At 35.9% G+C, this 24,192-nt stretch overlaps 1 protein-coding gene across 9 annotated transcripts in view; it reads left to right on the forward strand.

Moving 5' to 3' along the window:
- The window catches only part of STXBP5L (syntaxin binding protein 5 like), a 193,951-nt gene that overhangs the window by 133,525 nt on the left and 36,234 nt on the right, over positions 1-24,192 (forward strand). For 4 of the 9 annotated variants that reach the window (XM_027653282.1, XM_027653283.1, XM_027653286.1 and 1 more), the window contains exons 17-20: positions 1,596-1,721; positions 5,834-5,985; positions 7,658-7,729; positions 14,413-14,478. In XM_027653282.1, coding sequence (XP_027509083.1) covers positions 1,596-1,721; positions 5,834-5,985; positions 7,658-7,729; positions 14,413-14,478 — 416 coding nt within the window. Of the gene's footprint in view, positions 1-1,595; positions 1,722-5,833; positions 5,986-7,657; positions 7,730-14,412; positions 14,479-22,438; positions 22,490-24,192 lie in introns of all 9 variants that reach the window. The other 5 variants (XM_027653285.1, XM_027653288.1, XM_027653290.1 and 2 more) reach the window with 2 other exon arrangements.

The raw sequence follows: 24,192 nt of genomic DNA on the forward strand, positions 1-24,192 counted from the left end.
TGTTGAGGAAGGGGAGTGAGAGAGCGTCTGGGTGGATGTGTGGCAGTCAGATGAGGTTAACACACAACAGAGATATGATGGCCTTATTAAGAAAATAGCCCTTATGCTTTAAGAAATTTTCCAAAAAGCATCTGCAAGGGCTCCTACTGCTAACACTACGCTGGTGATTTTATCTCTGTGTCATAAGGTATGTCCATACTCTTAATCAAACCATGAAACCGTGAGTAGCACACCGTTCCCTGTTTTTCATAACTTCTGTCAGAATTAGAGCACTATTTGGTTTGCACATTGCCCTTTGTGCTACTGGAGTTATCTTGCTGAGAACTTCTGCCCTGGTGTCATTCAGTAATTATGCTTTACTTCATTTTACTTCAGTTTTCTGCATCTATCTTCAATTTTCCAAGATTGCCAGTAGCCCTATTTGCCACTAAGGTCTCCATCCCAACAGATGCCACGAGGGTAGCTACAAAGAACCTGATAGCCCTGGTTGTACAGTGAGAAGTTTGAATATCCTTTCTTGAAAGATGTGCCTAATTATTTTCTTCCGAATAGAAATCAGTTAGGTTTATTTCCAATCTGATGCATAATTTTTTCAGGTGTTTGGGCCAGGGCTGCTTGGAAAGCTTGGTGAGTCATATCAGTCACATTCTGGAGGTAGTCTGCATTGTCAGTGTCATCAAAGATCTCTTCTCCAAGATCCAGTACATAGGATAGAGAAGCAATTAAAGCAGAAAAAAAATATTATGTGCCAAAAAGTGCAGTTCTTCAGAATGTGTTGTCTAAGTCTATATTAATTAGCTACTCTCCCTCCTCTCCTGTTTTCTTAGTCTTCTTTGGAGTACTATTTTTCACAAGGATAGAGGATTATTTGTGATAGACTGCCCTATTATGGCTGTGTGAAAAGGGGTGCAATATAAGCAATCTCACCATTTACAGCTACAGTAAAAATACACTGACTAATGGGGTTTATTTATAAATTACTACGTACGGTGTGAATGTATTAATGACTAACTTGAATTCCTCAAAGTATTGCTATTATTGCATAATATCTTCTTTCAGTGTATCACCACATTAAATTCTACCAGTCAAAAACACACATAAAGTAGTCATACAGAGGTGTTCAGCTCTTACACTTCCCCTTAATACCTTAATACATACACCTTCACAACCTGCTTTACAAGTCACTGGACTTACCATAACACTATAGGAACAGGTGTTAATAATTTTATCAGATTTTTATGTAGGAAGCATTCATTCACATGTTAGGTGATTATGCTCCTAAAAATAAAACTGAACTTGTTTGCACTAAATGGCCAAATATAATTGTCAAGTTTTGAATGTGCTATGGTGAGGACCATTACAGAAAGGTATATCTTCTCCCCTTCTCTTGCCTCCTTACATTTTTCTGTTGTGCTTTTCTTCAGAACAAAAAAGTTCTGAAAATACAGAAATGTCCTTCTTCAAAGTTTCAGAGGGAAGTATTTTAGGTATTCCATTCTGGTTGATTATTCATGATGATGAGAAGCAGTTGTTATTCATGGCCCAGTGCGTGTTTGTTTGTTTGTTTGTTCTTATTTTGTACCTCTTCTTCTTAGTGTTAAGACTCGACCTGTGCGAATGCCTCCTGGATACCAAGCAGATCTTGTTATTCAGTTGGTGTGGGTGGATGGTGAGCCTCCACAACAGATTACCAGTCTTGCTGCAAACTCTGCTTATGGACTGTAAGTAACTCAAATTTAAGTTTGTATTTGTTTATTGTTTTATTACAGTCAAAGTAAAATACTCAAAAGATGCTGTAACTGAGATTCTTGCGGAAAATTATTTGAACTTGCATAAAGATTGTGATATGAGATGTTAAACTACCATTCCTGCCAATGTTTTTACTACTCCTATTTAAAAGTCTGAATCTTTTCACATTATTCTGTCCATCCTTTCAAATAAAATCTAATTGCCTTTCAAATCTGTAATTTTTGAAGTTATTTGAAAGGTTCACCAAGGTAAAATGCATTTCACAGAAAATGGTGATGTGATTAACTGTTAAACACCATTTATCATGACATCATATCTTAGTTGGAAATTTTCTTCTGAGAACAGCATTTTCATGTCCGTGCTAAGGTCTGTTTGCACAAGAACCAGTGACTTGGAATTGAAAATTGAATAAGGAACATTCAAATGCTAACTTCTGTATGGCAATGCAAATCAGACTGTGTACTTTTTTTCCTCGAGTTCAATGTATTTGGGATTTTTTTAATGTTTTCTCTTACTGAGAGTCACTCAGATACATTAAATACAGGTTTTTCCTGTAGAAGGTGTTACTCCGTTAGAACTTCAGGCTGTAATGGGTGTTAGGTCCTGACTGCTACTGATTTTCAGTAAGTCACTGGACTCTCTTCAAAGGCTTTGGCAGTTTAATGAAGAGTTTTTACATTTGTGAGAAAATATTGTCTTTTGGGGGCTGTTTTTTCAAGTCTTTGGCCTGAATTCCTAGACCGTTTCCTGTTCATGAGCTCTAGAAATCTCTTTTTCTTTACCATACCTAGATGCATTTGTCCCTTGAGCAAGTTGTTAGGTTTTGCCTAATTTGCTCCCTTGCAGGTCTCAGACCTCAGGGTAACATCTGCATAGTCACACTGTTCTCTCACTTGTAAACTACGGTGACAGGTTGTAGTTCTCCCAAGCACTCACAGTGGTTTCCTAAACCACTGATTTGATTCAGTCAAATGCTTTAAATTGTTTCCTTTGCTAGGATCAGTAAAAGTTTACAGGACAACCTCCTTTAAAACACCATGTGCTACGTATATGAGTGTTTCAGAAATAAATGTGTGTATCAGTGAAAGAGCCTAATCAATATCCTAAATTTAATTTTCCTACAAAAGCTACCCAAGAATGTCTTTTTCTTCACATTTTCCTCTGCAGACTCTCTTCCTTCTCCCTTTCTGTTGTCTCTCTTAACTTTTTCCTTGGACCTGTGACAAGGTACAATCCTTCTTTTCATCAGAATTTTTGTTTACTACTTTAATTTTCACCTGTTATTTAGCCTCACCATGTGGAAAACCTATGCCACTTCACCATGAAGCCTGAGAATACATAATTTTTGCCATCTTAGTTGTAGGGTTATTTGAGTCATCTTTTTCCTTATTTTTTTTTCCTGTAGGGTTTAACTACTCTGTTAATTTTTCCTAATAGGTTTAACTAGGAGGAAAGCATAGAATGGTTAGTGTGTTCTGGAGAGTCTACTTTCAGTATTCTTTTAATTACTATGATTTCTGTAACTGTTGTGTTACTGCAGCCATGAAACAGCATTAAAGTGAGGTATTAAAAAAACTTTAAACCCATCAAGGATGAAAGACTTCAGGCACTCTGAAATTTTTTTAATGTATTTGGTTTACTTTTAACAGTACCAAGCTACAAACTAAAAGTACTAACACCTATTTTGTTTATTTTGAACTGAATCATCAGAAACTTCTTCATCTTACAAAAGTAGAAAAGAAAATTTTGCAAAATACTTCAATTACAGCTGAAGAACTAGGTTAACCTTGAAGAACAAGGTTAAATGCAAAAAATAAATTTGTTTTTAAGTAGATTCTGTTGGACTGAAAGCAGTCTCTAAAGATTTATTACAGGCTCATGTGGTAACAATTTTCAGCTAATCTGCATTTTAATTGTCAAGAAATGTCTGATGAGGATTTTGTGACTTTTCTGTGAAAGATATCCACAGAATAGAACATTGCCTAGCAACTAATTCTATTCATTGCTCAAAACTGAGAAATTCATTTTGTATTTGATTTCATAAAGACTTGGATGTTAGTAATTTATCCTAAGCCTTGTTAATAGTAATGTCTGTCTAGATTTTCTTACTCTTCCTCAGAATGGTTATAGTATTAATGAGCAATTTCTGATTTTTTTCTGGTAATTTTTTTAGTTATAAGAAATACTATATCCATGCTTGTGTGTGAATTTAGAGAAGTTCAGGGGGAAAAAATGGACCAGGAAGTGATGATTTGTTTTGTTAAATTGCTAACCAGAGTGTGAATGATCACTAGCTCTTCTTGTGAGTCATGTTTTCCAAAATTAGTAGATCTCAGGTTAATAATTTTCAAAATGCAAATGGCTATTCTTTTTTCCCCTAAAGTATTAACAGATGAGATTGACACTTCTAATTTTTATTCCTTCATTTTTCTTTTCTACCTAGAATGCAGGGACTTAGGAACACAGAACTGTTGGGGTTGGAAGGGACCTTTAAAGGTCATCTAGACCAATGCTCTACAGTGAGCAGGGACATCTTCACCTAGATCAGGTTGCTCAGATCCTCGTCCAATGTGACCTTGAATGTTTCCAAGGATGAGGCATCCACCACCTCTCTGGGAAACCTGTTCCAGTGTTTCACCACCCTCATTGTAAAAAACTTCTTCCTTATACCTAATCTAAATCAACTCTCTTTTAGTTTAAAACCATTAACCCCATTCATGAGCCCGTTTCTCAAGCTTTTCCAGGTCTTTTTGGATGGCATTTGTCCCTCAGGCCCATCTCAGCTTGGTTGTCTGCAAATTTGCTGAAATTTGCAAATCCTACTGTCTTTGTCACTGATGAAGGCATTAAACTGTACTGGTCTCCACATGGACCCCCAAGGGACACCACTTTAATAGGGAAAAAAGTCAATGTGGAAAAATCAGAGTACATTCACAGTATTTCTGTAGATGCTGTACTAAAGTCAGTGTTAAGACAAGGAGAGTAAATGTGGTGCAGTAACAAAGAGTAGAATTTGAGCCACTATTATAGATGATGCCTTAATTTGCTAGTTTGGCAATTAAGGGAAAAACATTTTATTTTGCATATTACTTTTCTATTTGCTATATGGAGCTCTCTTTTTTGTAATGGAAGCAGTGTAAGAAAAGGTAGAAGAGAGGAAAATGTTCTAGCTACCCTGCTTCCCTTTCCTCCATCTCATTACTTTTCTCTTGCCTTATTGTTTTTCCACACACAAATTCCTATCAGATATTTGGAGCTATATTAAGAAGAGTCAGGTGGAGGTGAGTGCCTGTCTCACTTTTAGTGTGAATTAAGTGCTTGAATATTTTGCAGGCCTTTGAACTGACCACCTTCATCACTTTTTACATAAAATGACAGAACTTAATAAGAAATTATTCTTAGTATGATTGAGCATGTTTTGAGTTTTTGAGTTTCCTTGTGGCTGTACTTGCAGTCCTTTCTATCTGGGATTTAAAATTGCAGTCTGATACAAAACAAGAGAGATCTTGCCCATGAATCAAACCACTATCAAAATACCATTTGTAAAAGCATTTCAGAGGGGTAGAGACTGTTTTAACAGGAATCTGTGCTGTAGCTAAGCTGACAGAGTCGAAAGAAAATTTTACTTTCAGATTTGGGTATCTCCATAATACAGCTTAATGTATTTCATTTGTCATTTATATTTAGCTAAAAATAAATATTTCTGCATGTATTTGTATTTATATCCTAATTGATATTTGTATTTTATACAAATGCATAACCACTTTTTAAGGTCTATGTCCAGATTTGCAGGCTTAATTTATGTCATTATTACTAGAATTATACTGTTTAGTGAAGCAACATTCAGACATTACTGCAATGTGTTTGGCACAGAAAGTTAGTAATAGTTGTAAATCTGTTTTCTGGAAAGTCAGTTACTGTGTTTCAGGAATCATTTTTACAAATTCAGGATTACAAATCTGTAAAAAAAACATAAAATATAAGCTTTGAGAAGTTTGTGCAGAATTCATAATAATAGATAATTATTGTTTGAATAACTTAATTACACATTACTGATACCTTTGAGGAACATTTCTTTTCTCAGAGTGGCATTTGGGAACTGCAATGGTTTGGCTGTCGTGGACTTTATGCAGAAGACGGTGCTGCTGAGCATGGGAACCCTTGACCTGTACGGATCGAGTGATCCATACCAGCGTCAACCCCGTTCACCTCGCAAAAGCAGGCAGTTTGCTGCAGGTAGGAAATAAATCACTGTGGTTATGAGCCTGATGTGTTCCTTGGTTTTTTTTGCCTGTGGCTTTTTACAGTGCTTTTGAAATGCATGACAATTTGCCAGCCAATGGAGTTTCTATAACTTGACAAAAGAAACCTGACATGCTTTAGGTACGGGCACTTTCTCAGAAACAAAATGTTTTATGAAGTTTTTTCTCTTGGGATGGAGGTCAGCAAGTAATTCTCTTAGCTGAGTCTGTACAAAATCATAATGAGCAGAGCAATAAATTTTTTCTCTGGCAGTCACTTGAAGTATATTCTGTATGCTGTTTTCTTTCTGTCTTCAGTAAGTTCATACCAACAAGTAAGACTTCAATTTAAACTTAAATGTATCTTCTGCCAGGTACTATTCATTTGAATAGTCAGTTTTATTTAGAGAAGTATAACACCAGGGAGATGTGTTATATAGGTAGTACAAGTAGCTCAAATTAAGCACTTTGTTAGTGAACTGAAGTTCTTGGCATAAACCTACAACATCCAGCTGTGCCCCATTTTAAAATTTGATGCTAAGAGGATCACATTTATAAGTCATAACTGTTATTATGCATTGTGTGTTAGAAATATTAGTACTTCAATACATCTAAATTTTGCCATACGTTGTTGGTTATTAAAAAATTTACTTCTTGTATGAGAAAAAGTCAAAAAATAATCTATGTTTCAAGTCTTTTCACTAGACATACTCCATAGTAATATGCTAGAGTCAGACACAATTAGGAAATGTGTTTTACATAGCTGTGAAGTTTTAGAATTAGATTTAAAAATCTCTTTGAAAATGTGGAGTTTTAAATCAAACCATAAAATTATGAAAGCAACAGATTAGAGTGGGTTTATGACATCAGTATTTTCACCAGCAGACCCTGCACTAAATCATCAATTAGTATTTCTCCACAGAGTCATGGGAAATCTTTTTTTAAATTGGGAATATGTTTGCACTCCAAACAGCAAGTAAAATTTAGAAAATGAAATGTAAGTCTTCAGGCCTACTTCTGTTCCTGAAAGACCATTTATCTCACTTTTTATGCATTTAATCATAGCAAAGCTTAGTTCTCATCTGTGCCAAGTGTTAAATATTTAAATTTGGCACAGCTGAGGAGAGAAGAGACAAGCAGCTTCAAGCTACCTTCAGCTTCTCTGTCTGGTTTCAACCAGCCTCACAGCAGCTCCCAAAGTAATTTGAGTAGCTCACCACAAGCGACATCTGCAGAAACCTGTACAAAAGGTGAAGGGTTGTGCATGTAGAAAAAGCAGTTATTAGCACTGTATCATGTAGGATTTCTCTGTCAGGGACAGTCTGGGCCAATCCTTTAAAGCATCATTCCAGATATGCAGTGCTGCTAGAAAGGACCCCCCTGGGGATAAGTGACCGCTAAGAAGGAATACACACTTCTAGATTACTCATAGAAACTATGCATCTAAAAAAAGCCTCAGCTGCTTTCTCACCATCCATCCCACATCCCTTACTTTTTTGATTATTTTTCTTGTTATATCTCCCAATTGGAAGGTAAGCATCTGCTGAAATTTTTTCACCATGGCTGTTCTAGATGCTGGTTATGATATCACTTCCTTTCACTTTAGACTGTTTTTTCTCTCTTTCCTCTGCCTGCTGCTGATGCTGGTGTACTGGCATGTTCCAAAGACAACTTTTGCATGCGTGGCCTGTCTAACTTTTATCCAGATTTAACGAAACGGATCCGTACTTCCTATCAGAGTAAGTTCTATAAAGGTTAGGCAAATAGCTTTATCATGATTGGACTGTGCCTGACTTAAACCCATGTGTTTGTGCTTCGTAATGTGTTTTTTAAACACATTCAGCATGCATGCAAACTTATTACATTTTATGATGTCAACCATGCTTAATTTTGACAATTATCTTTATTATACAGATATCCTTTTTCTTCCAAAAGAGTCAAAGAGAAAACCTCAGTGTTATATGGACAGATTGGGCCTTAGAAATGATTTTTCAGCAATGTTATGTTCTTGATGACAGTATCTTTCTTTGGTTTTCTATTCATTTCTGTGTACATTTACTTATATGAAGCATTTCTTGTTTTGCAATGGCACTATTTGGTTGTAGTTACCAATTAATTCATCCCTTTTTTCAGAAGAGCAATGTGGCTTAAAAGTGCACCCATTAAATTGGGTGCTATAAAATTTAAAATTTTAATCTTGGTTTGGTACTTGAATATTTGTCTTTGGGGAACCATCCCGTGTCTCTGATCTTTGATGGGGAATGTAAAGTGGACATAAAAATATATACATCAAAGAGAGCTATGAAAATTAATGTTTTTAATATTTTTAAATTTTGAATTATACAGATATGCAATTTAAATATTAGTATTCATCAGTGCAGAATGCAATGAACAAAGCTATAATTAATTTTGCAAATTGACTGTTCAACAGATGAACCATATGTATCTTAATTAACTGCAATGCTTATATGTAATTAGGTCTCTAGGATGCCTCTTATTCAACTCTTTTTAAAGTAGTTTTCACAGAACAACTGGATAGGCATATTTATGTTAAATATTCAGTATGGGCAAGATAAAGAGTGGCAGTTGTTTTATCATCTCACATAAATACAGACTTATGTAGCTATTGAAATACATTTGTACATTTGCAGGAGAAAATCTGTTCCATCCCTCTAGCCTGATTTCTATGATTTTATTTCGTAATAGTTCATGAAAGGTGGTCTGCTTAGTTAAAAGACATGTCCAGTTACAAATCTAACAGTCCACAAAAAAGTTTGGTGTATGATATCCTGAAGTCTCTTAGTCTGATCTTGCTATTTTCCCATCTGTAACAGAGAACCTGAGAGACAGACAGCAGTTAAAGGTTTGGGGTTTTTCTCATGTAAAAAATTAATAAATTCTAAGGCCAAAAATTACCAATGTTTTCATTCAGAATTACAAACACAGACCATAGAGTTTTTCGTAACTGAAAATTTATTGTCCTATCTCCATTTTCAAACCTAGAATCAAAAAAGTCCACAAAATCTTCCTGTATACATCCTAACTGAAGGGTATGAGTCTGACTTTTAGGCAAGATCATTAACAGCTTCATTTCTCTCCTCAAAAAACACTTGGTTCTTGATTTTGTTATTTGATACTTATACAGGAGTACATACTGTATAATCTGAAAGACACACAAGGCAATAAGATCAAGAACAGGACCAGAATGTGTCATAGACTGAAAATATCTTGCTAAGTCGTTCTCAAGTTGTGCTTTGTTATATGTCTTATCTGAGATGTGAGTTTTAAGGGGGGTATTCAGAGAGGATTTAGGATTTTGCTTACAACTTTATCTCTTCTTGTAAGGGATAATGATGGGAAAAGTAAATTATTTTTGGAAATTGTGCAGCTGATATTATTATGACAAAAACGAGTAGTCATGTCATAACATAAGCATTAGGTCTAAAGTTTTCAGGGTTGTATAAATGAAAATGGAAGTTAATGGGAAGATATATGAGTAGTAGATTAAATTAAGTAATGAACCAGGAAGATAATTCATGAGGATCAGTTTGAGAGAATTACTTGTAGGCATTGAAATCAAGGAAGAGATTATCAATGAGCAAGATACTGAGACTTTTCTTGGTCATTTTAGAGCTGATTTGCAGGAAGAAACAGTGTAATTTAGTATCCAACCTGAATATGAGAGTTAGAGTGTGATCTTCTAAAAATGTTACCAATATAATGGATTAAAGTACCAGCGAATTCAGTGGTGCTGCTAGCTCTGTTGACACAGTGGAGACTTCAGTACAAAAAGAAGGTAGGGGTCATCTTGACAGTGTTAAGTTCATACTTGGACACTTTTGAGTAAATTTTAGACAAGATTATTACTCTACCTTGGATGGAAAAAATCCAAGTTAGATCTGTATATTTATGAATCATTAGGGCAAAAAATATGTATATTTATAATTATTGTCATGTTTATACAAAAGAATCTCTTCAGTTCTTCATCCTAATCAAATGCTGGGTCAGAGAGATAAAGGAAGTGTTGATATTTCAGTCTGGGATGTCTTGCAAGTGAAGAGGTAAAGGAAAAAAAACCAAGTGTCAGACGAAAGAAGCACTATGTTGGAGAAGAGAGGATTTGCAAAGGAAAGACACAGTCACCAATGCCAAGGACATCCAGTATGCAAAGCATGGTGGTGGAATAATTGTTTTGAATTTTAGCTAATAAATCTATAGAGAACTTGATAATGATTACATATGTAAGGTAGACTCAAATGCACCCTGAGTGGACTTGGAGCATTAAGACAACAAATTTGCTGGTTTGAGAGGTGAAAGTGGGAAAGAGAAAGCAAGAAGGGAAGAAACGCAATCAGTCCTAGGTGTATGTGATGGGAGAGATTGAAACACAATTGTCCTATCAGGGAAGCAATTTGAGGAAAATAATAGAAGCTGAGATGAGGGTAAGTGCAGAGCTGAGAGTTGCTTTCTAGTGCTGATGCTAGTTCCATTTGCTGTAATATCTGCAGCCACCTTGCTTTGTAGCAAGAATATATGACAAGCTAAAAAAATAAACTCTCTCTGCAGTAGTGCAGAATTATGTTGTTGGTTGGTTTTCTTTTTTTTTTTCTTCAGTTGAAATCAAGTTGAATATGTTACCCGGTGGTGGGTAACATATATTCAAATATTAAAACAAGTACATTTACTGCATCTAGAGAGATAATGTTTGCAGCAGAATATAAAAATACCAAAATGATGCAAAAGGAATTTGCATCTCCTACTAGAAATTCATACCATCTGTTGGAAGAACAAGAAAATAAATAGTCTTTATGAAGCACCCAAAAAGTTGTCAAATTCAAAGGATGTTGATACGTTGGAAAATAATTTTCATAATGAAGACCTTTCAGTGAGAAAACCTTCTTCCTTCAGGCCAATTCCTTGAGAGGATGTCAGCAAAAGTAACCTTGGTCTGACAAAAGGACACAGAAGACTGTGTGTTATGAACCATTACATATCAGTAGTTGACACTTTAAATCACACCTAAGAAGCTAATATAGGTTGAGCTTTAAGTCAACAACCATATTCTGAACTGACTAGTTTCCAAAGAATACAGGCATACACACACACACACACATGTATATATGTATCTAAAAGCATAAACAAAACCTAGTATGGTAATTCAGTGTGAAGATGATGGATTAGAGTAGCACTGGGTTTACTTATTGACCTGTGAATTTTTATGATAATTTATTTACAATTCATTTATAGGAACATATATTATGGCTTTGGGTACTTTAAAGTAAATGTTCCATCTGAATCATTTAAACATAGAGATAGAAATTTAAAATTTAAAAAATAATTTCAAATTAAGAGTTTGTAAAAGTTGTTACTTCATACTAGGCAGTACATTTTTTGATCCTTTAATGAAGAGGAAATGGGAATCACAGTTAACTTTGAAAAATATGCATGGGACATGTCTTTAGAAGGGATTTAATGCCTTGTGTGATATATTTACATCTTGCACTATTTAGACGCGTAAACACACATTTGATTTGCTCAAATCAAAGCAAATTTCTTCATTGTGTCAATGGGTATATCTTCTCACAGGTGGTTGTTCACATTGCCAATCTCAGTTATTTGCCTTTAGTTTTGTTGCTACATTCTTGCTTCAGGTGGACTCAAAATTTGCTGGGATGGTGGAGTTTTTGGCTAAAAATTGCTAAAATATCTTGGGGTACAAATTGTGCCTACAGAACTTCAAAATGGAAAGCAAAAATATTTTTGTAATGTAATTTCAGTAGCTGTTATAGTCTCTCAAACATTCAAGGGAAGCTGAAGTCCATGGAAGTATTTAGCTTGGTTTCCTTAAAAAAGAAATTACAGTAGAAAATGAGCAGTAGTACAAAGAATAGCTTGAGATCTCCTCTTATCTCAAAGGGAAACAAAAAATGACATTTAGTGGAATCAAAGACAACACATAGAAACTGACAAATTGATGTTTATTCTTTTCCGTGAATGATGGTTGTGCAATTCGTTGCCTTGTAACATCTTCAGAATTTAGAATTTAGCAAAATTAAAAGAGACTTTGGACAAATGGGTGGGTAATGACAATAACTTGTAATATTTCTAAGCAAGAAAGATTTATGGCAGGAGAAAATCTGTGAGTGGCAGTGCTTAAGCAAATCTAACTGTCTAAGATAATAATCTTGTGCAGGGCACATGGTGCCACTTACATTTAAGATGGGGACATACTGCACTTCTCCTTTAAAAGCATCTATTGGTGATCGTTGTTAAAAGTGATAGTAGCTTGACAGCAAGTCTGGATTTGTAGAGTTCACATGTTCACCATTTATAGATATCATAACATGAGATGTATCTTTAATGTTGTATGTTGTAAAAAAGAATTCATGGTATTCTTATGGTGATTGCTCTTGGGTGGTGTGGTTTGATGCATTTCCTGTTTAAGTCTGTAGCACTATAATTTGTATTGAGATGTAATATTGTTTTTATGAACTCACAGTTAAAAAACAGACAAACAAACCAAACCAAAAAAACCACACCACGCTATTTAGAAGCAAAATCTGACCTGGGATTTGACATTGTAACTGACACCAGTACTAACTATCCAAGGTTTAGAACAAGATAAAGTGTTAAAACTTTAATATGTACTTAGAAAAGAAACAGTGTAATATTTCATTTTATTCATCCAAGGCCTCTAATGCTATGCAAATGTACCAAACTCTCTCCCACTGCACCTTGCAGACAGTTCTGCAGCAAAAATCAATTCTGTTCCAAATCTCTAGGTACGTACAGAAACCTCAGGGTCAAGTAGAATTAAGATTTGCTGTAAGAAAACTATACATAGAGAGGCTCCCTAGGTGATGGGGAATCATTATGTTATGAATTCTCTCATAATATCAAAAGTGACTGGACTCATGATTAAATATAAAATTCTCTCAGAGAATCAGAAAAAGGATTCAAGCATGTCTCTCAAAACAAAAGATCTCTGGTCTTCAACAATAGTAGCTAGTTTATGATATCTTGTTTTTTAAAAGTCAGGAACAAGTATGTCATTAATACTGACTTAACAGGCCAAATGAGCTGCTGCTTTTCCAAAGGATTCTCAATATTATTCTTGCACTCCTGCATCTTTGTTAGTGGTAGAAGCTTCTTTGTTCTGCTTGTTGGGGCTCTGGACTCTCCCTAGTTCTTGTCACAAAGTTGTCAGTACCTGCATTAAGATTTCATTGTTTTCAACACTAAGAGAACAGCATTGGTGGCCAAACAGTAGCAGAATTTTTTAAGACAAGAGTGTATATGAATTTTAGAGATAAGGGACTCTGGGTCTGAGAGTTCAGGAGTGATAAATATTAAACCATGTAATCTTTTGGTGCCAGATTAAAGCATATCGAAAGGTTCTTGTAGGATGTTTGATTTTCAGGAAATGACATGGGCAGCATGTGTGTAAATACAGTATCAGTACAACAATATTGTACATCTGACTGTGGGCTGATGTTCACTAGGCTCTGACCTGAATGTTGTGAGTCCATAGTGCCATCTGTAGGTCTGGTGCTGGGCTTTCAGTCAGACCCACATAGCCTATGGCATGCAGTGCCAGAGCTCCAGGTAACAAGGGTGAACCCCTTGATACAGGCCACGGGGCATTACGGGATACATAGGAAAGGTACGTTTGAGTAGGTGTGGCCATGCCCAGTTCACCCACTCAACATGGTAAAGGATAGCATGAGCTCAGACTTTCCCTCCCTCCTATGCCAAAAGGCATGTTTGAACTTTTTCATTCAACCTGTGCCAAAGGTTGGGTCACAGAAACAAGCCCAAGCTTAAGCAGTGTAGACTAGGGTTGCTTTATATGTTGCTGTCTTCCATGTAGACTGAATTCCTCACAAATATTTATGAACAATATATAAAGCATCTTGTCCAAAAATTCTGTTATACTCAGACAGGATTATCAACGCCTCCATGTCCTTTAAAATGATCTATCTTGTGTGAATTCAAACAGAAGTTCCTAATATGGAATAGTAGTGGTGATTTTATTTTTCTTCCTCCCCTCTTTTAAGATTTCCTCTGCATTCTGCAGCAGTTGAAAGCAGAGTTTCCACATCAGTTTGACAGGGACAAATGAGTTTTATTCATATCACAGACTTTTACATTTTAAACTATACTTGTTTTGTTTTGTTAGATTACTCTTTTCTATCCCAAGGCACTTGAGTTAACAAGAGGTGTGATGTTTTTTTTTTTAAACCAAACCTAAATTTCTGCAGTGACAGCCTGATAACTGCAGTTATCTGAAATAGATATTTTCCTCTTATTTCACACCATTCTTTTCTCCAAATTGACTTTAAAGTTCAGAATATCATCAACCTAGAAAGTTAAAGCATGCCCTGTTAGATTGTAACTTAACTCTTTAACTCCATTTTTTCAGGCCTGACTGAACTCAGTGACAGTCCAGTTTCCCTGGAGCTAGAGCGTTGCAAGTCTCCCACTTCAGGTAAAGGTGACTGGCTTCTCTTCCTGCAGTCTGTATAAGCCATTCATGTCATGCATCACTGTGTTTCATTAATCCCTAAGAAGTGAAATTCATAGTTACAGTTCCAAAGAGAATAAATTACTGGAGAAGTGCTTATTAGGTAGCACAGTAAAATCCTAAGTCTGTTTACTTAAAGAAAAATTAAATGTACTTGGTGCATCTTGAGGTTAACAGTATGAAAACATTTGATTTAACCGCATTGTGCAAGTATATTCCTATAACCTCCTATTATAGGCTTGTTTGTCTGTTTTCTTAAAAGGCTTTCTGATTCCTTTTTTCTTTCCAGTAGGGAGTCCTTATGATTTTTCACATATATATATGTATGTAAAATGCACATGTGCACGTAGAGAAATTACTTGAAGCAGCAATACGAAGATGGTAAATTTTAACCATTAGAACCCACCAGTGCCTAAGTTCTGTAATTTACAATGGAAGCAGAGCCTCAAATAAAAATATTCGCTTATCAACCACTGTGACCTGGCAGGGAAATCTTGGCCATTTAAAAATTTATATATGTTTCCCATTTTACCCATAGTCCTTCAGAAGGTGGAGTTCATCTCATTCCTAGAGACTTTTTCTACAAGTACCTAGTCTGCATTGATCTCTTTAATGTGAGTTCACTGACTTAAAGATTGTTGCTTAGAGCTGTTTTCTACTAGCTGACTTAAATGTGATGGAAAATAAGGAGGTGTAGCTGTGATACATTCATTTTGCTTATGGTATGCATATCACAATTCTTTTCCTTGTAGTTTGGTAAGTATTGATAGATACTTTTCCCCCCCCCCCTTAGTTATGGTAACGAATTCCCACAAATATGCTATTCAAATCCTCTGTTATTGTTTCACATATTTTATTTTATTATGACAAATTAATCTTAAATGGAGGCCACTAATTAGTAATTTATAAAAAGCTGAAACTAATAAAAGTGTTTCACTGACGCATCAAGAGCTCAAACAAAACAGCTGTTTTGAAATATGTATTTCCTTTTACTATTTTCAGCCAAATTCTGTAGACATGGGAATATCAAAATGAAATAGACTATCATAATATTGGTATAAAACTAGGAGCTCAAACTCTTGAACAGGGCCTCAGAAACTCATAGGCTTTAAAAGAAAACATTTGATAGCTTAGTATAATTAGATTACTTATTGTGTGGCTCACACTCAACTTTTCAATTTTCTCTTCAGAAATGAGCTGAAAACCTCTCTTTTTCTTCTTACTGAAAGCTAAGAGATCACTGAGTTGACAAACATGTGCATTTTCTTAGTTTTATAATGATGACTGACTCCTATAGCACCTTACTTTTTCTGCAGTTTACTTCAATTTTTCATTCTGCTAGTGAACAAAAATAGCTCTCTTGGATAAATTTAAGATAATTTGCTTCAAAATTTATTCTGCTTTTCTGTTTTGAAGATCATTCAGCAGGGAAAGCATGGCACATTTATGGATGTTTCCTATTTTAGCACTTTCATGTTGTTTTCCAAGCTATATTTGAATCTCCAAAATGTGATATCAGGTGCAATTTTGTAGGCAGTAGCTATTCTTGGAACTTCTTTTTAAAAGAAGAAGGTTCTTTTACTGTGACTGATATTAATTATTTTTTATAAATTAATGCAAAATTTAATTAATTTTGCTTTGGCATACCTGCTGTAAAACTGGGCAGAATCCAGTCTAATCAGCTTAAGTAACTTCATTCTCCAAGAACTTGGAAGTGGAACTATCTTGTGCTTATCAGCACAACCTTACACCCACATGAGCCTTTGCACTGACTAACATTTCTTACTCACAGAACACAACTACATACATTTATACATTAGTCAGGCAGGATCCTTCCAGTCTTGCTTTTGATCTGCTTAAAGTTCATGGCACACAAGCTCCATAATGGAAGTGCACTGTGTTCTGTAAGAGCCCCATGATACTTGTGTTTGTAAAACCAGTGACCACATTCCCCTGCTGAAAATAGACCAAGACTTCATCCTTCGGAAATTTAGCAGAAAGGGAAAGAACACTTGACTGCTGAGAGAAGTGATTCAAGTTGCTGCCCAATGAAGGTCCTACTGGGTATGACTACATCACTGACTGATAAGGTTGCAAAGACAGAAGGAGTAGAATTTGATTTTTAGCAATTCATTCTGGTTGCCAGACCATGACAACATCCATTCTTCACTTGGCAGTGAAGTTCATGCCAGATACTGGCCCTGAGTATGCACAATATATTTGCAAAGTGCAAACTGCTGGAGGACACTGATCTGGATGGCTGCACACATGATGGTGAGCACTTTCATCCTTAGTTCCATCAGAAGGGGAATGATTTGAGGAACAACACTGCTGAGCTCATGTGCATACTTTGAGACTCCAAGGCAATGCCTAGGAAGAATCCCTATTGCACACTAATTGCCAGTGTAGACACAAGTAGTTTTACATCTAAGAGAGCTATTAGTAACTTAGATTTCCATTCCAATCAGGCCCACAAGAACAGTGTTGATAAAGGCTTCTTGGAGGACTTGAAAAATCTCCTGCCTCTTCATTTCTAGGTCTGATCCTGAACATTGCTTAGACTAGCTGAACCCCCTCCTGAAAAATACATTTTGCCTGTAACATCCTATTCCTGGACAATGTTTTGACCTCTGACTAAGCTTCTGCAGAGGCAGCCTAGGTCAGCTTAGTAGTTCAGCTTTGTTGTTTCTCTTCTCCTTACCTCAATGCAGAATTAGGCATTTGTGTGTTCTGTCATTGATATAAGTGTTAGAGAACTGAGTGAGAGACTCAGTACTGAAGAGCACTCCTTGTTTCACAGGCAAGGCTGGTTTGTAATTCAGTACAAATCCAACTTCTTCATTAAGTAATATTTAACTTGTTTCACAAGACTGTCCTCTCAGATCTTCCTCCTGTACTGTTTACTAAAACATGGCTTTGCAGACAATGTAATTGAAAAATCAGATTCCCGTTCTGAACATCTTTCAGAATAGAACAAAAAATTAAATCATTTGATTAAAAGTTTTCTGAAATTCACAGTACCACACAGAGGGTAGCAGCAACTAAAGTACCACCAACCTGTCTTTTTAAGAATGGTAGACAGAGGAGGGGAGTAATCCTCTCTAACCACTGGTATCCTAATTAAATTCATATTTAAATACTATAGTGACACATTTCCAACACTATAAAGAAAAAAATAATAAAGCCATTCGAAAGATTCTGTTTATTTTTTAATATCTGAGTGGTGACAATTTCCACTGTAAATGTATTCTGGATAGAGGAATAGATATGGAATAACATTGGCAAAAATTGTGGAACAAAAAAAATTTAAAAATAAAAAACCCCAAAGATTTATCCATATAAAGCATTTTTCATGAGAACAGTAATACAGCAAGGCATGCCATATAATGGTATTGGATGGCTTAACCCTAAGAATATCTTATTCTTACTCCTGCATGCCATGTTCTTTCGATAGAGAAAGTCAAACTGCATTTTGATTTTTGTTTGTAATTTGGAGGTCAAAAGTTAGGGCTTTGTACTACATTCACTCTACAGTGGCACATGTGAGCACAGTAGCTCTAAAGCATTTATCACATAAGTGGTACAATATTCAATGGTTCAGTTAATTACTGTATAATATATTACAGAAGTGTACCCATTCCAGTAAAGTTTACCTTTCTTTCTATCATTTCATTAGGAAAACTTATTCAGGGCCTCTTAGGAATATAATATGTAGTATAAATAATTATGTATTAATAATTGTGTATATCCATTACCGTTTTAACCATTTGTATGTAACTTCATATTGAAGCATGTAGTTGAGAATACACTGTGAGCACAAGAAAATACAACTTCGATAGTCATTTAGTTTTGTTGTGTGAGATGCAATGGACAGTTCAGACTTCTTTCAAAGAGCAGAAGGAAAGAATTTCATGAGTCTGTATATAGGACAGTGACTTTTTAAATGTGTGCTTTAAAATGAAAATGCTTTTGTGTTTTTCCTCAAGAAATCACCTTCATATTGGGGGCTTGCGTCAAAAATGGGTTTAAGACTATAAAGCTTAGAGGAGGCTATGTAAAGATTTTTACAACTGATTCCCGTGAGCTTTGGAATGGGTCCCTAATGGCAAGATTTTAAGTTTTTGTACATACTGTGATTTCCAAGTGCTGCCATCCTGATTTATTTCACTGGTTAAATCTGCTGGGATTAGGCCCATGACATGCCAACCTCCCACTTTCCTACATGAAGTGTTTTTTTTAAATAGCTTTCCTTCAAGAAGAATATTACTAAATTTCTAACAGTTCTTCCCTTTTTTAACTTGTGGGTAGCTGCAAAGTAACGGAATAAATTTGACTCAGTTTGAAAATTATATTCTACTGGAAAACAGCTAGAAAGCTAGAAAGTAAATGTTTCAAAACATTTTGTGTGCATGTAAAACATAGAATGCGATTTATTTTGAAATTTTATTATTGATAGCACTACCAGCATAACCTTTCTACCTATTTCTATTAAATTAAAAAGAATGTTTACTAGTCAAAGACAAATTAATAATTAAAGAGAAGTTAGCTCCTGTAGTGTGGATACAAAGTGCATTTTATCACTATTTCGCATATGTGAGGGAGTTTCTGATCTGGTGAATTCGTGCTTACTTAAGTTCTTGAGAAGGGATGTGTATGTAGCAAGGAACAGGAAGCAGCATGAGCTGGCAGAGGGGAGAAAATGGGGTCCTGGGTTTGGGCCGTGGTGTTTGACTCAGGGGGAGCAGCAGGGGTAGCCCATGTGCAGCCCATGGTTCATAGCTCAGGGTTCAAGGGCACCTGAGCTCACCAACAGGGGTCAGCAGCTCCTGTGGACAGGGAAGACAACAGCTAAAGCAAGGGAGCAGAGCAGCTGTGGGGAGGGTGACCAGGGCCAAGCACAGCCTGGTGATCACCAACCCCGTCCAGGGAGAGGGTAGGATCTTGATCTGTGAGTCCAGGTCTGGATCAGCAGGTACCCTCCTTGAGACCACCAAAGAGAAAGGGCAGTCTCTGCATTGCCTCTGAGAACCAGCAGCCAAACCTCCAGGACCTTACTGTGTGCCTTGTCCAATAGATAAATATTAGGCTCTTAAACCCCTTCTTCAGCAGTGGAGACTGGAAGTGATGTTTCAGAGTGTTGGTCAGGCAGAACCTCCCTAATAGAAAAAGACTTGTATAAAGTCACCCTCATTTTCAATAATGTTAAAATCTGTGACCACAGTTCTGCTGTAATAGCTGAGGGAAACACACCATCGAATGTCATAGCTGTTTGTTGGTTATGTCTTGGTGTTTTCATTGAAAGACTGATAAGAACCATATGGCAACAAAACAGAATGTTGTCAGGTCAGAAGACCCAGGTGCTCAGCTTAGCTAGCTGCTAGACTGTACCTGTGAACACTTTCTCATCCCACACTTGAATAATTCAACTGTTAACACTTTAAGCTCTTTTGGGCAGGGGCTGTCTTGCCTTGCACTGTATCACAATTGTATCACAATTTCTGCTGGCTGCCTCCAGTGTGAATATAAACAAATAATGGTAGCAAACAACTCTGCTAGCCTGTTAAACCTTTATACTCTACTTCATTCTTAAGGTAAACTGTTTTTCAAAAGCTCTTTCTGAGCAAGATAGGTTTACATGCATGATCCTCCTTTATAATAAATGTAAAGAAAGTAAAACATGCATGATTTAGGTATTAAAAACAGGTTACATAAACTGTTCAGAATGTGAATATTATTAATAGAAAGCAATATACACAGCTTTAGTCACAGTAAAGCATGAAAGCAACCAGCTCCTTCCTCAAACATGTGGTCTGAGGACAGTGATCCATGCTGTGTCCTAGTACAATCATGTCTGGCCACGGGATTGCCACATGAAGAGCATGCGACTGTTGCACGACAGCTGTGGCAGCTCCCAAATAAGCCAGTTTAGAGTCCTTCAGAAGAATTAGAAAAGTCCATACTTTGCATGCATTGTATTAGCCTGCACACAAATAGTTGGGAGCTATTTCTTGCAGTTCAGACATATGTATCACTATTTGGGAACAGCTATCGCAGATAACACGACATGTAATTCCTGTTGTACACAAACACCTGTAAAATAGAAATAGAAGAGGTTAGATTACCAATTTGCAAAGCTCAAAGCCAGTATGGTGACAGTACTAATGAAGCTCTTCGGTGTTAAATGCAGCTAGGTTTTATAGCTCTGACATATTCTAATCTAAATCCTAGTCTGTTAATAAAGTATTCTACAGTTTTTCCTAGGAATTGCTTATCCTTTTCAGAGGGCTGGTTAGGCCAGATGTTGTTATTTCCTTTAAAGGAGATTAAATCACAAGTGATGCTTCTTTCTCTATAGCAAAGCACTGATTTTCTGGAGCAGTACCCTCCATTCACAGTCTGAAAGAGTATATGACAACTGCTCAGATAAATGGAATTTTTTTTTTAAGGGCTGTTCTGAAAATCAAGCTGCCCTTTATGTGAGTGCCTAAAATGGATGTAGGACTCTAACATTTGGTATCCAAATTAGAGAATTTCATGTTATAGTGTCAGGGATGTATATTTTTGATATCAAGCTGTCCTGGAGAGATTTCCTCACCTTGTCCCAAGTTAAAGTGACAGCTACAAATGGGTTACTGGGAGGGCTATGCTGGTTCTGCTGATAGCGAAATGTTGCTCAAGAGTCTCATGGACACTCCTACTCATCCCTGAAGAGAAAAACATCTAACATAGGTGCTGGCTGATATTTGCTTCTGCCACATTGCAGGGTTTGTGTTTTATGACACTGCAAAAGAATAAAACAGAAATTTTTTGGGGGGATTCTATGACTTAAAATGGTAAGTGGCTGTTCTGGGCATCCTTCTGACCTAAAAGCTTACTAAATAAAAATTACAAAGAATTTGTTCCTCAAATTCATGTGTCCCAATATTCCTGTCACCGTGATATTTACCATGTGGGACTTTTTTTAGAAGTAATATAGTTAGCTGACAAATATTTGATTGTTCACTTCTAGTAACAGACAGTATGGGTAAGGGATAAAAGCCAGAAAAACAAGTGAAAAAAAGTCTGAATGACTACAAAATGAAATAACCAAATTGGAAATTAAGTCCTCCGAATAATTAATAAAGGCTTTCTTAAGGTATTCTTTTAATAAATTTAATGCCATTTTGACTGCTACAAGACATGCTTCATTTCAGTTCTCTAGTGTTCCTTGTTTGAAAATGTACTCATGTGTAAGGAAATGAAAACACTTTTGAACAGAAGCAAAATTATAGTTTTGTTGCATAATTGGAACACAACAAATAATTAAATCTTCTCTAAATTAAATGCAATATTTTGATTACTAGATAACACCACATTATGTCCTGAAACTGCTGTATTTCGTTTCTGTGCAATCTGTCTTTCTTTCCACAATGTTACAATGGTATGTTCTGTCTCCATTACCTGTACAATATGCCCTCTCTTTTTCGAATGGTATCTTGAGGTATGATGACACCAGATCTCATAATTTCATTGCACCCTCTTTTTAAATTGGTTTGCAGGTGTTTAAATATTTGTGATATGCTGCATAACCAGCATTTGCAATATTTACCTTAATCTCATTTGTGGTTTCTTTTTTTATCATTCCTGTCACCACAAGGTAAGATATTGCAGTACACAGCCAGAGCTGTGTAAAGCACCATTCACTTCTTGACAGCTGAAGTAATGTTTTTTTCCAGTGTTTCTTTGTTTAGTTACATTTATTTTGCTGAATGGTGTAAAAAAATACTTAAACCATAATTCTGCCTTTATATGTTGATTGAAAGAAAAAAAAAGTGCTACAAATTTGCAACATGGTTTTAACCAGAAGATGGCATGTTGTTTTCCCTCGCTCCTTTTTCTTTCTTACTTATTAACAACTGCCTTTCTCCTTTTTCTGTTGTTTCAGTTAAAGGATCAAGAAAGTTAAGTCTGCCAACAGATCTTAAGACTGATCTTGGTACGGTAGGCGAAAGCCAACAGCTTTAAACTTCCTTACATTCATTGGCTAAACATTTTACCAACTGATTCATGAGATAACACAATAACCTCAGAGGCTTTGTCTGAAAAGGCTTTCTAAAAACCACCTATTAACCCATACAGTTCTGTTGGCAGCTCTCAGCATTTTGCTTGTTTAATATTCATTTATTTCATGTAGACATATATTGACAATCATTACACACTCTGTGTGTAATATTTTATTATGAAAAGGCTCCAGAACTTTTTGCACATTTGAGCCATTATAGCTGGTTGTCGGTGAACTCTGCTTATAAGACTCAATGCATGCGCTGGTCTATTTTCTTTATTTGGTGTACAAATTCCGTTCCACAACAGTGATAAGACAGTTGAACATCTGTATTTTCTGGAGTCTCTGAGCTTCTGAGAAGTCAGATCAGAAATCAGTCATTTGTCTCAGTCCTCCTTGAGACTTGCCTCAGCCAACTCTTAAATATACATTTTGCTGTAACATCTTTTTCTCAATTCTTCTTTAATATTTCAGTGGAAATGCGTAGTGAGAGGAGAAATTTCACTTCAGAAAACATAAAATGAAAATTCAACGTCTTGCATAACCTAAAAATGTCTAGGGCAGATCATGGAACACCTTCTTAAATATCCATGTAAAGGGGATTTGGGTTGGTATTTGGGATTTCCTGGTATTTGGGTTGGAATGTGTGGTTCACACAAAAAATCTTATAATTGTTCTATAAATATTCTCAGTCTCAAGGAGTCCTTTCTAGTTTTGCTCTCATGGGAAGTTTCTCATGTAAGATGACTGAAAAAGCCACATAGCCACGCCTCATTACTTTGAGTGTCTTTTTAGAGATAAAAATTAAAGTTGGATCACACCCTTACATAATGCAGCCTAACTTAATTTCTTTTATGGGGAATCATATGCATGTATTAACCAATGTAGCACTTGTTCCTCAAGGCAAAAGTTGGGCAATAAATATGTCTTTCACACTGTAAATGACTGAGGAACTTGGAAAACTGCTAATTGCTCCTGATAAAAGTTAAGTAAATAAATGTTGAAAAATCATTGGAAAATTCAATCTAGGTTGTGCAGGTTTCAGTGTATGGAGTGATTTAGTTGAAATAATTTACTCCGTTAACAATGATGTTTGAGAAACTAGAAATCTAGGAATACACCTAAACAAATTTTGGAGTGGAAAATCATAATACTCCTAATACTTCAAAAAGGAAAAAGGAGTAATGTAGGCAGCTATAGACCTGTAAAATTAATGTTTATCAATAAAGACTTGGGCAGCTATTAAGAGGAAAGGTGAATACTCAGAGTATCAAAATAGCCATAGGATAGGACCTAAGGCTAAGCCATATTCTACAGATCAAACTTCTTTTTGTTAGTATTATTAAAAATACATTGTCTTGAAGGACACATAGCACGAAATAGCTTTAAATCCTGGGTCATTACACAAGGAAAATATAAACAATGCACAAAAGACTAAATTTAAAGGTTTTTAGAAAAGAAAGAAACATACCATGGCAACTAGAATTAGTAAGGGCTTTATTGTATGATATAAAAAAGTTGCATATTGGAGAAAGAGCTACCTTACCACCACCTTTCCTGTAATCATGTTGGGATAGGTACAATATCGGAAGCTTTTCCTAGAATATATTGACAAACTGCAGGCAGATTTATGTTTT

This window comes from Corapipo altera, unplaced genomic scaffold (assembly GCF_003945725.1).
Source record: "Corapipo altera isolate COAL_440 unplaced genomic scaffold, ASM394572v1 61, whole genome shotgun sequence".
In the NCBI taxonomy this organism is placed as follows: Eukaryota; Metazoa; Chordata; class Aves; order Passeriformes; family Pipridae; genus Corapipo; species Corapipo altera.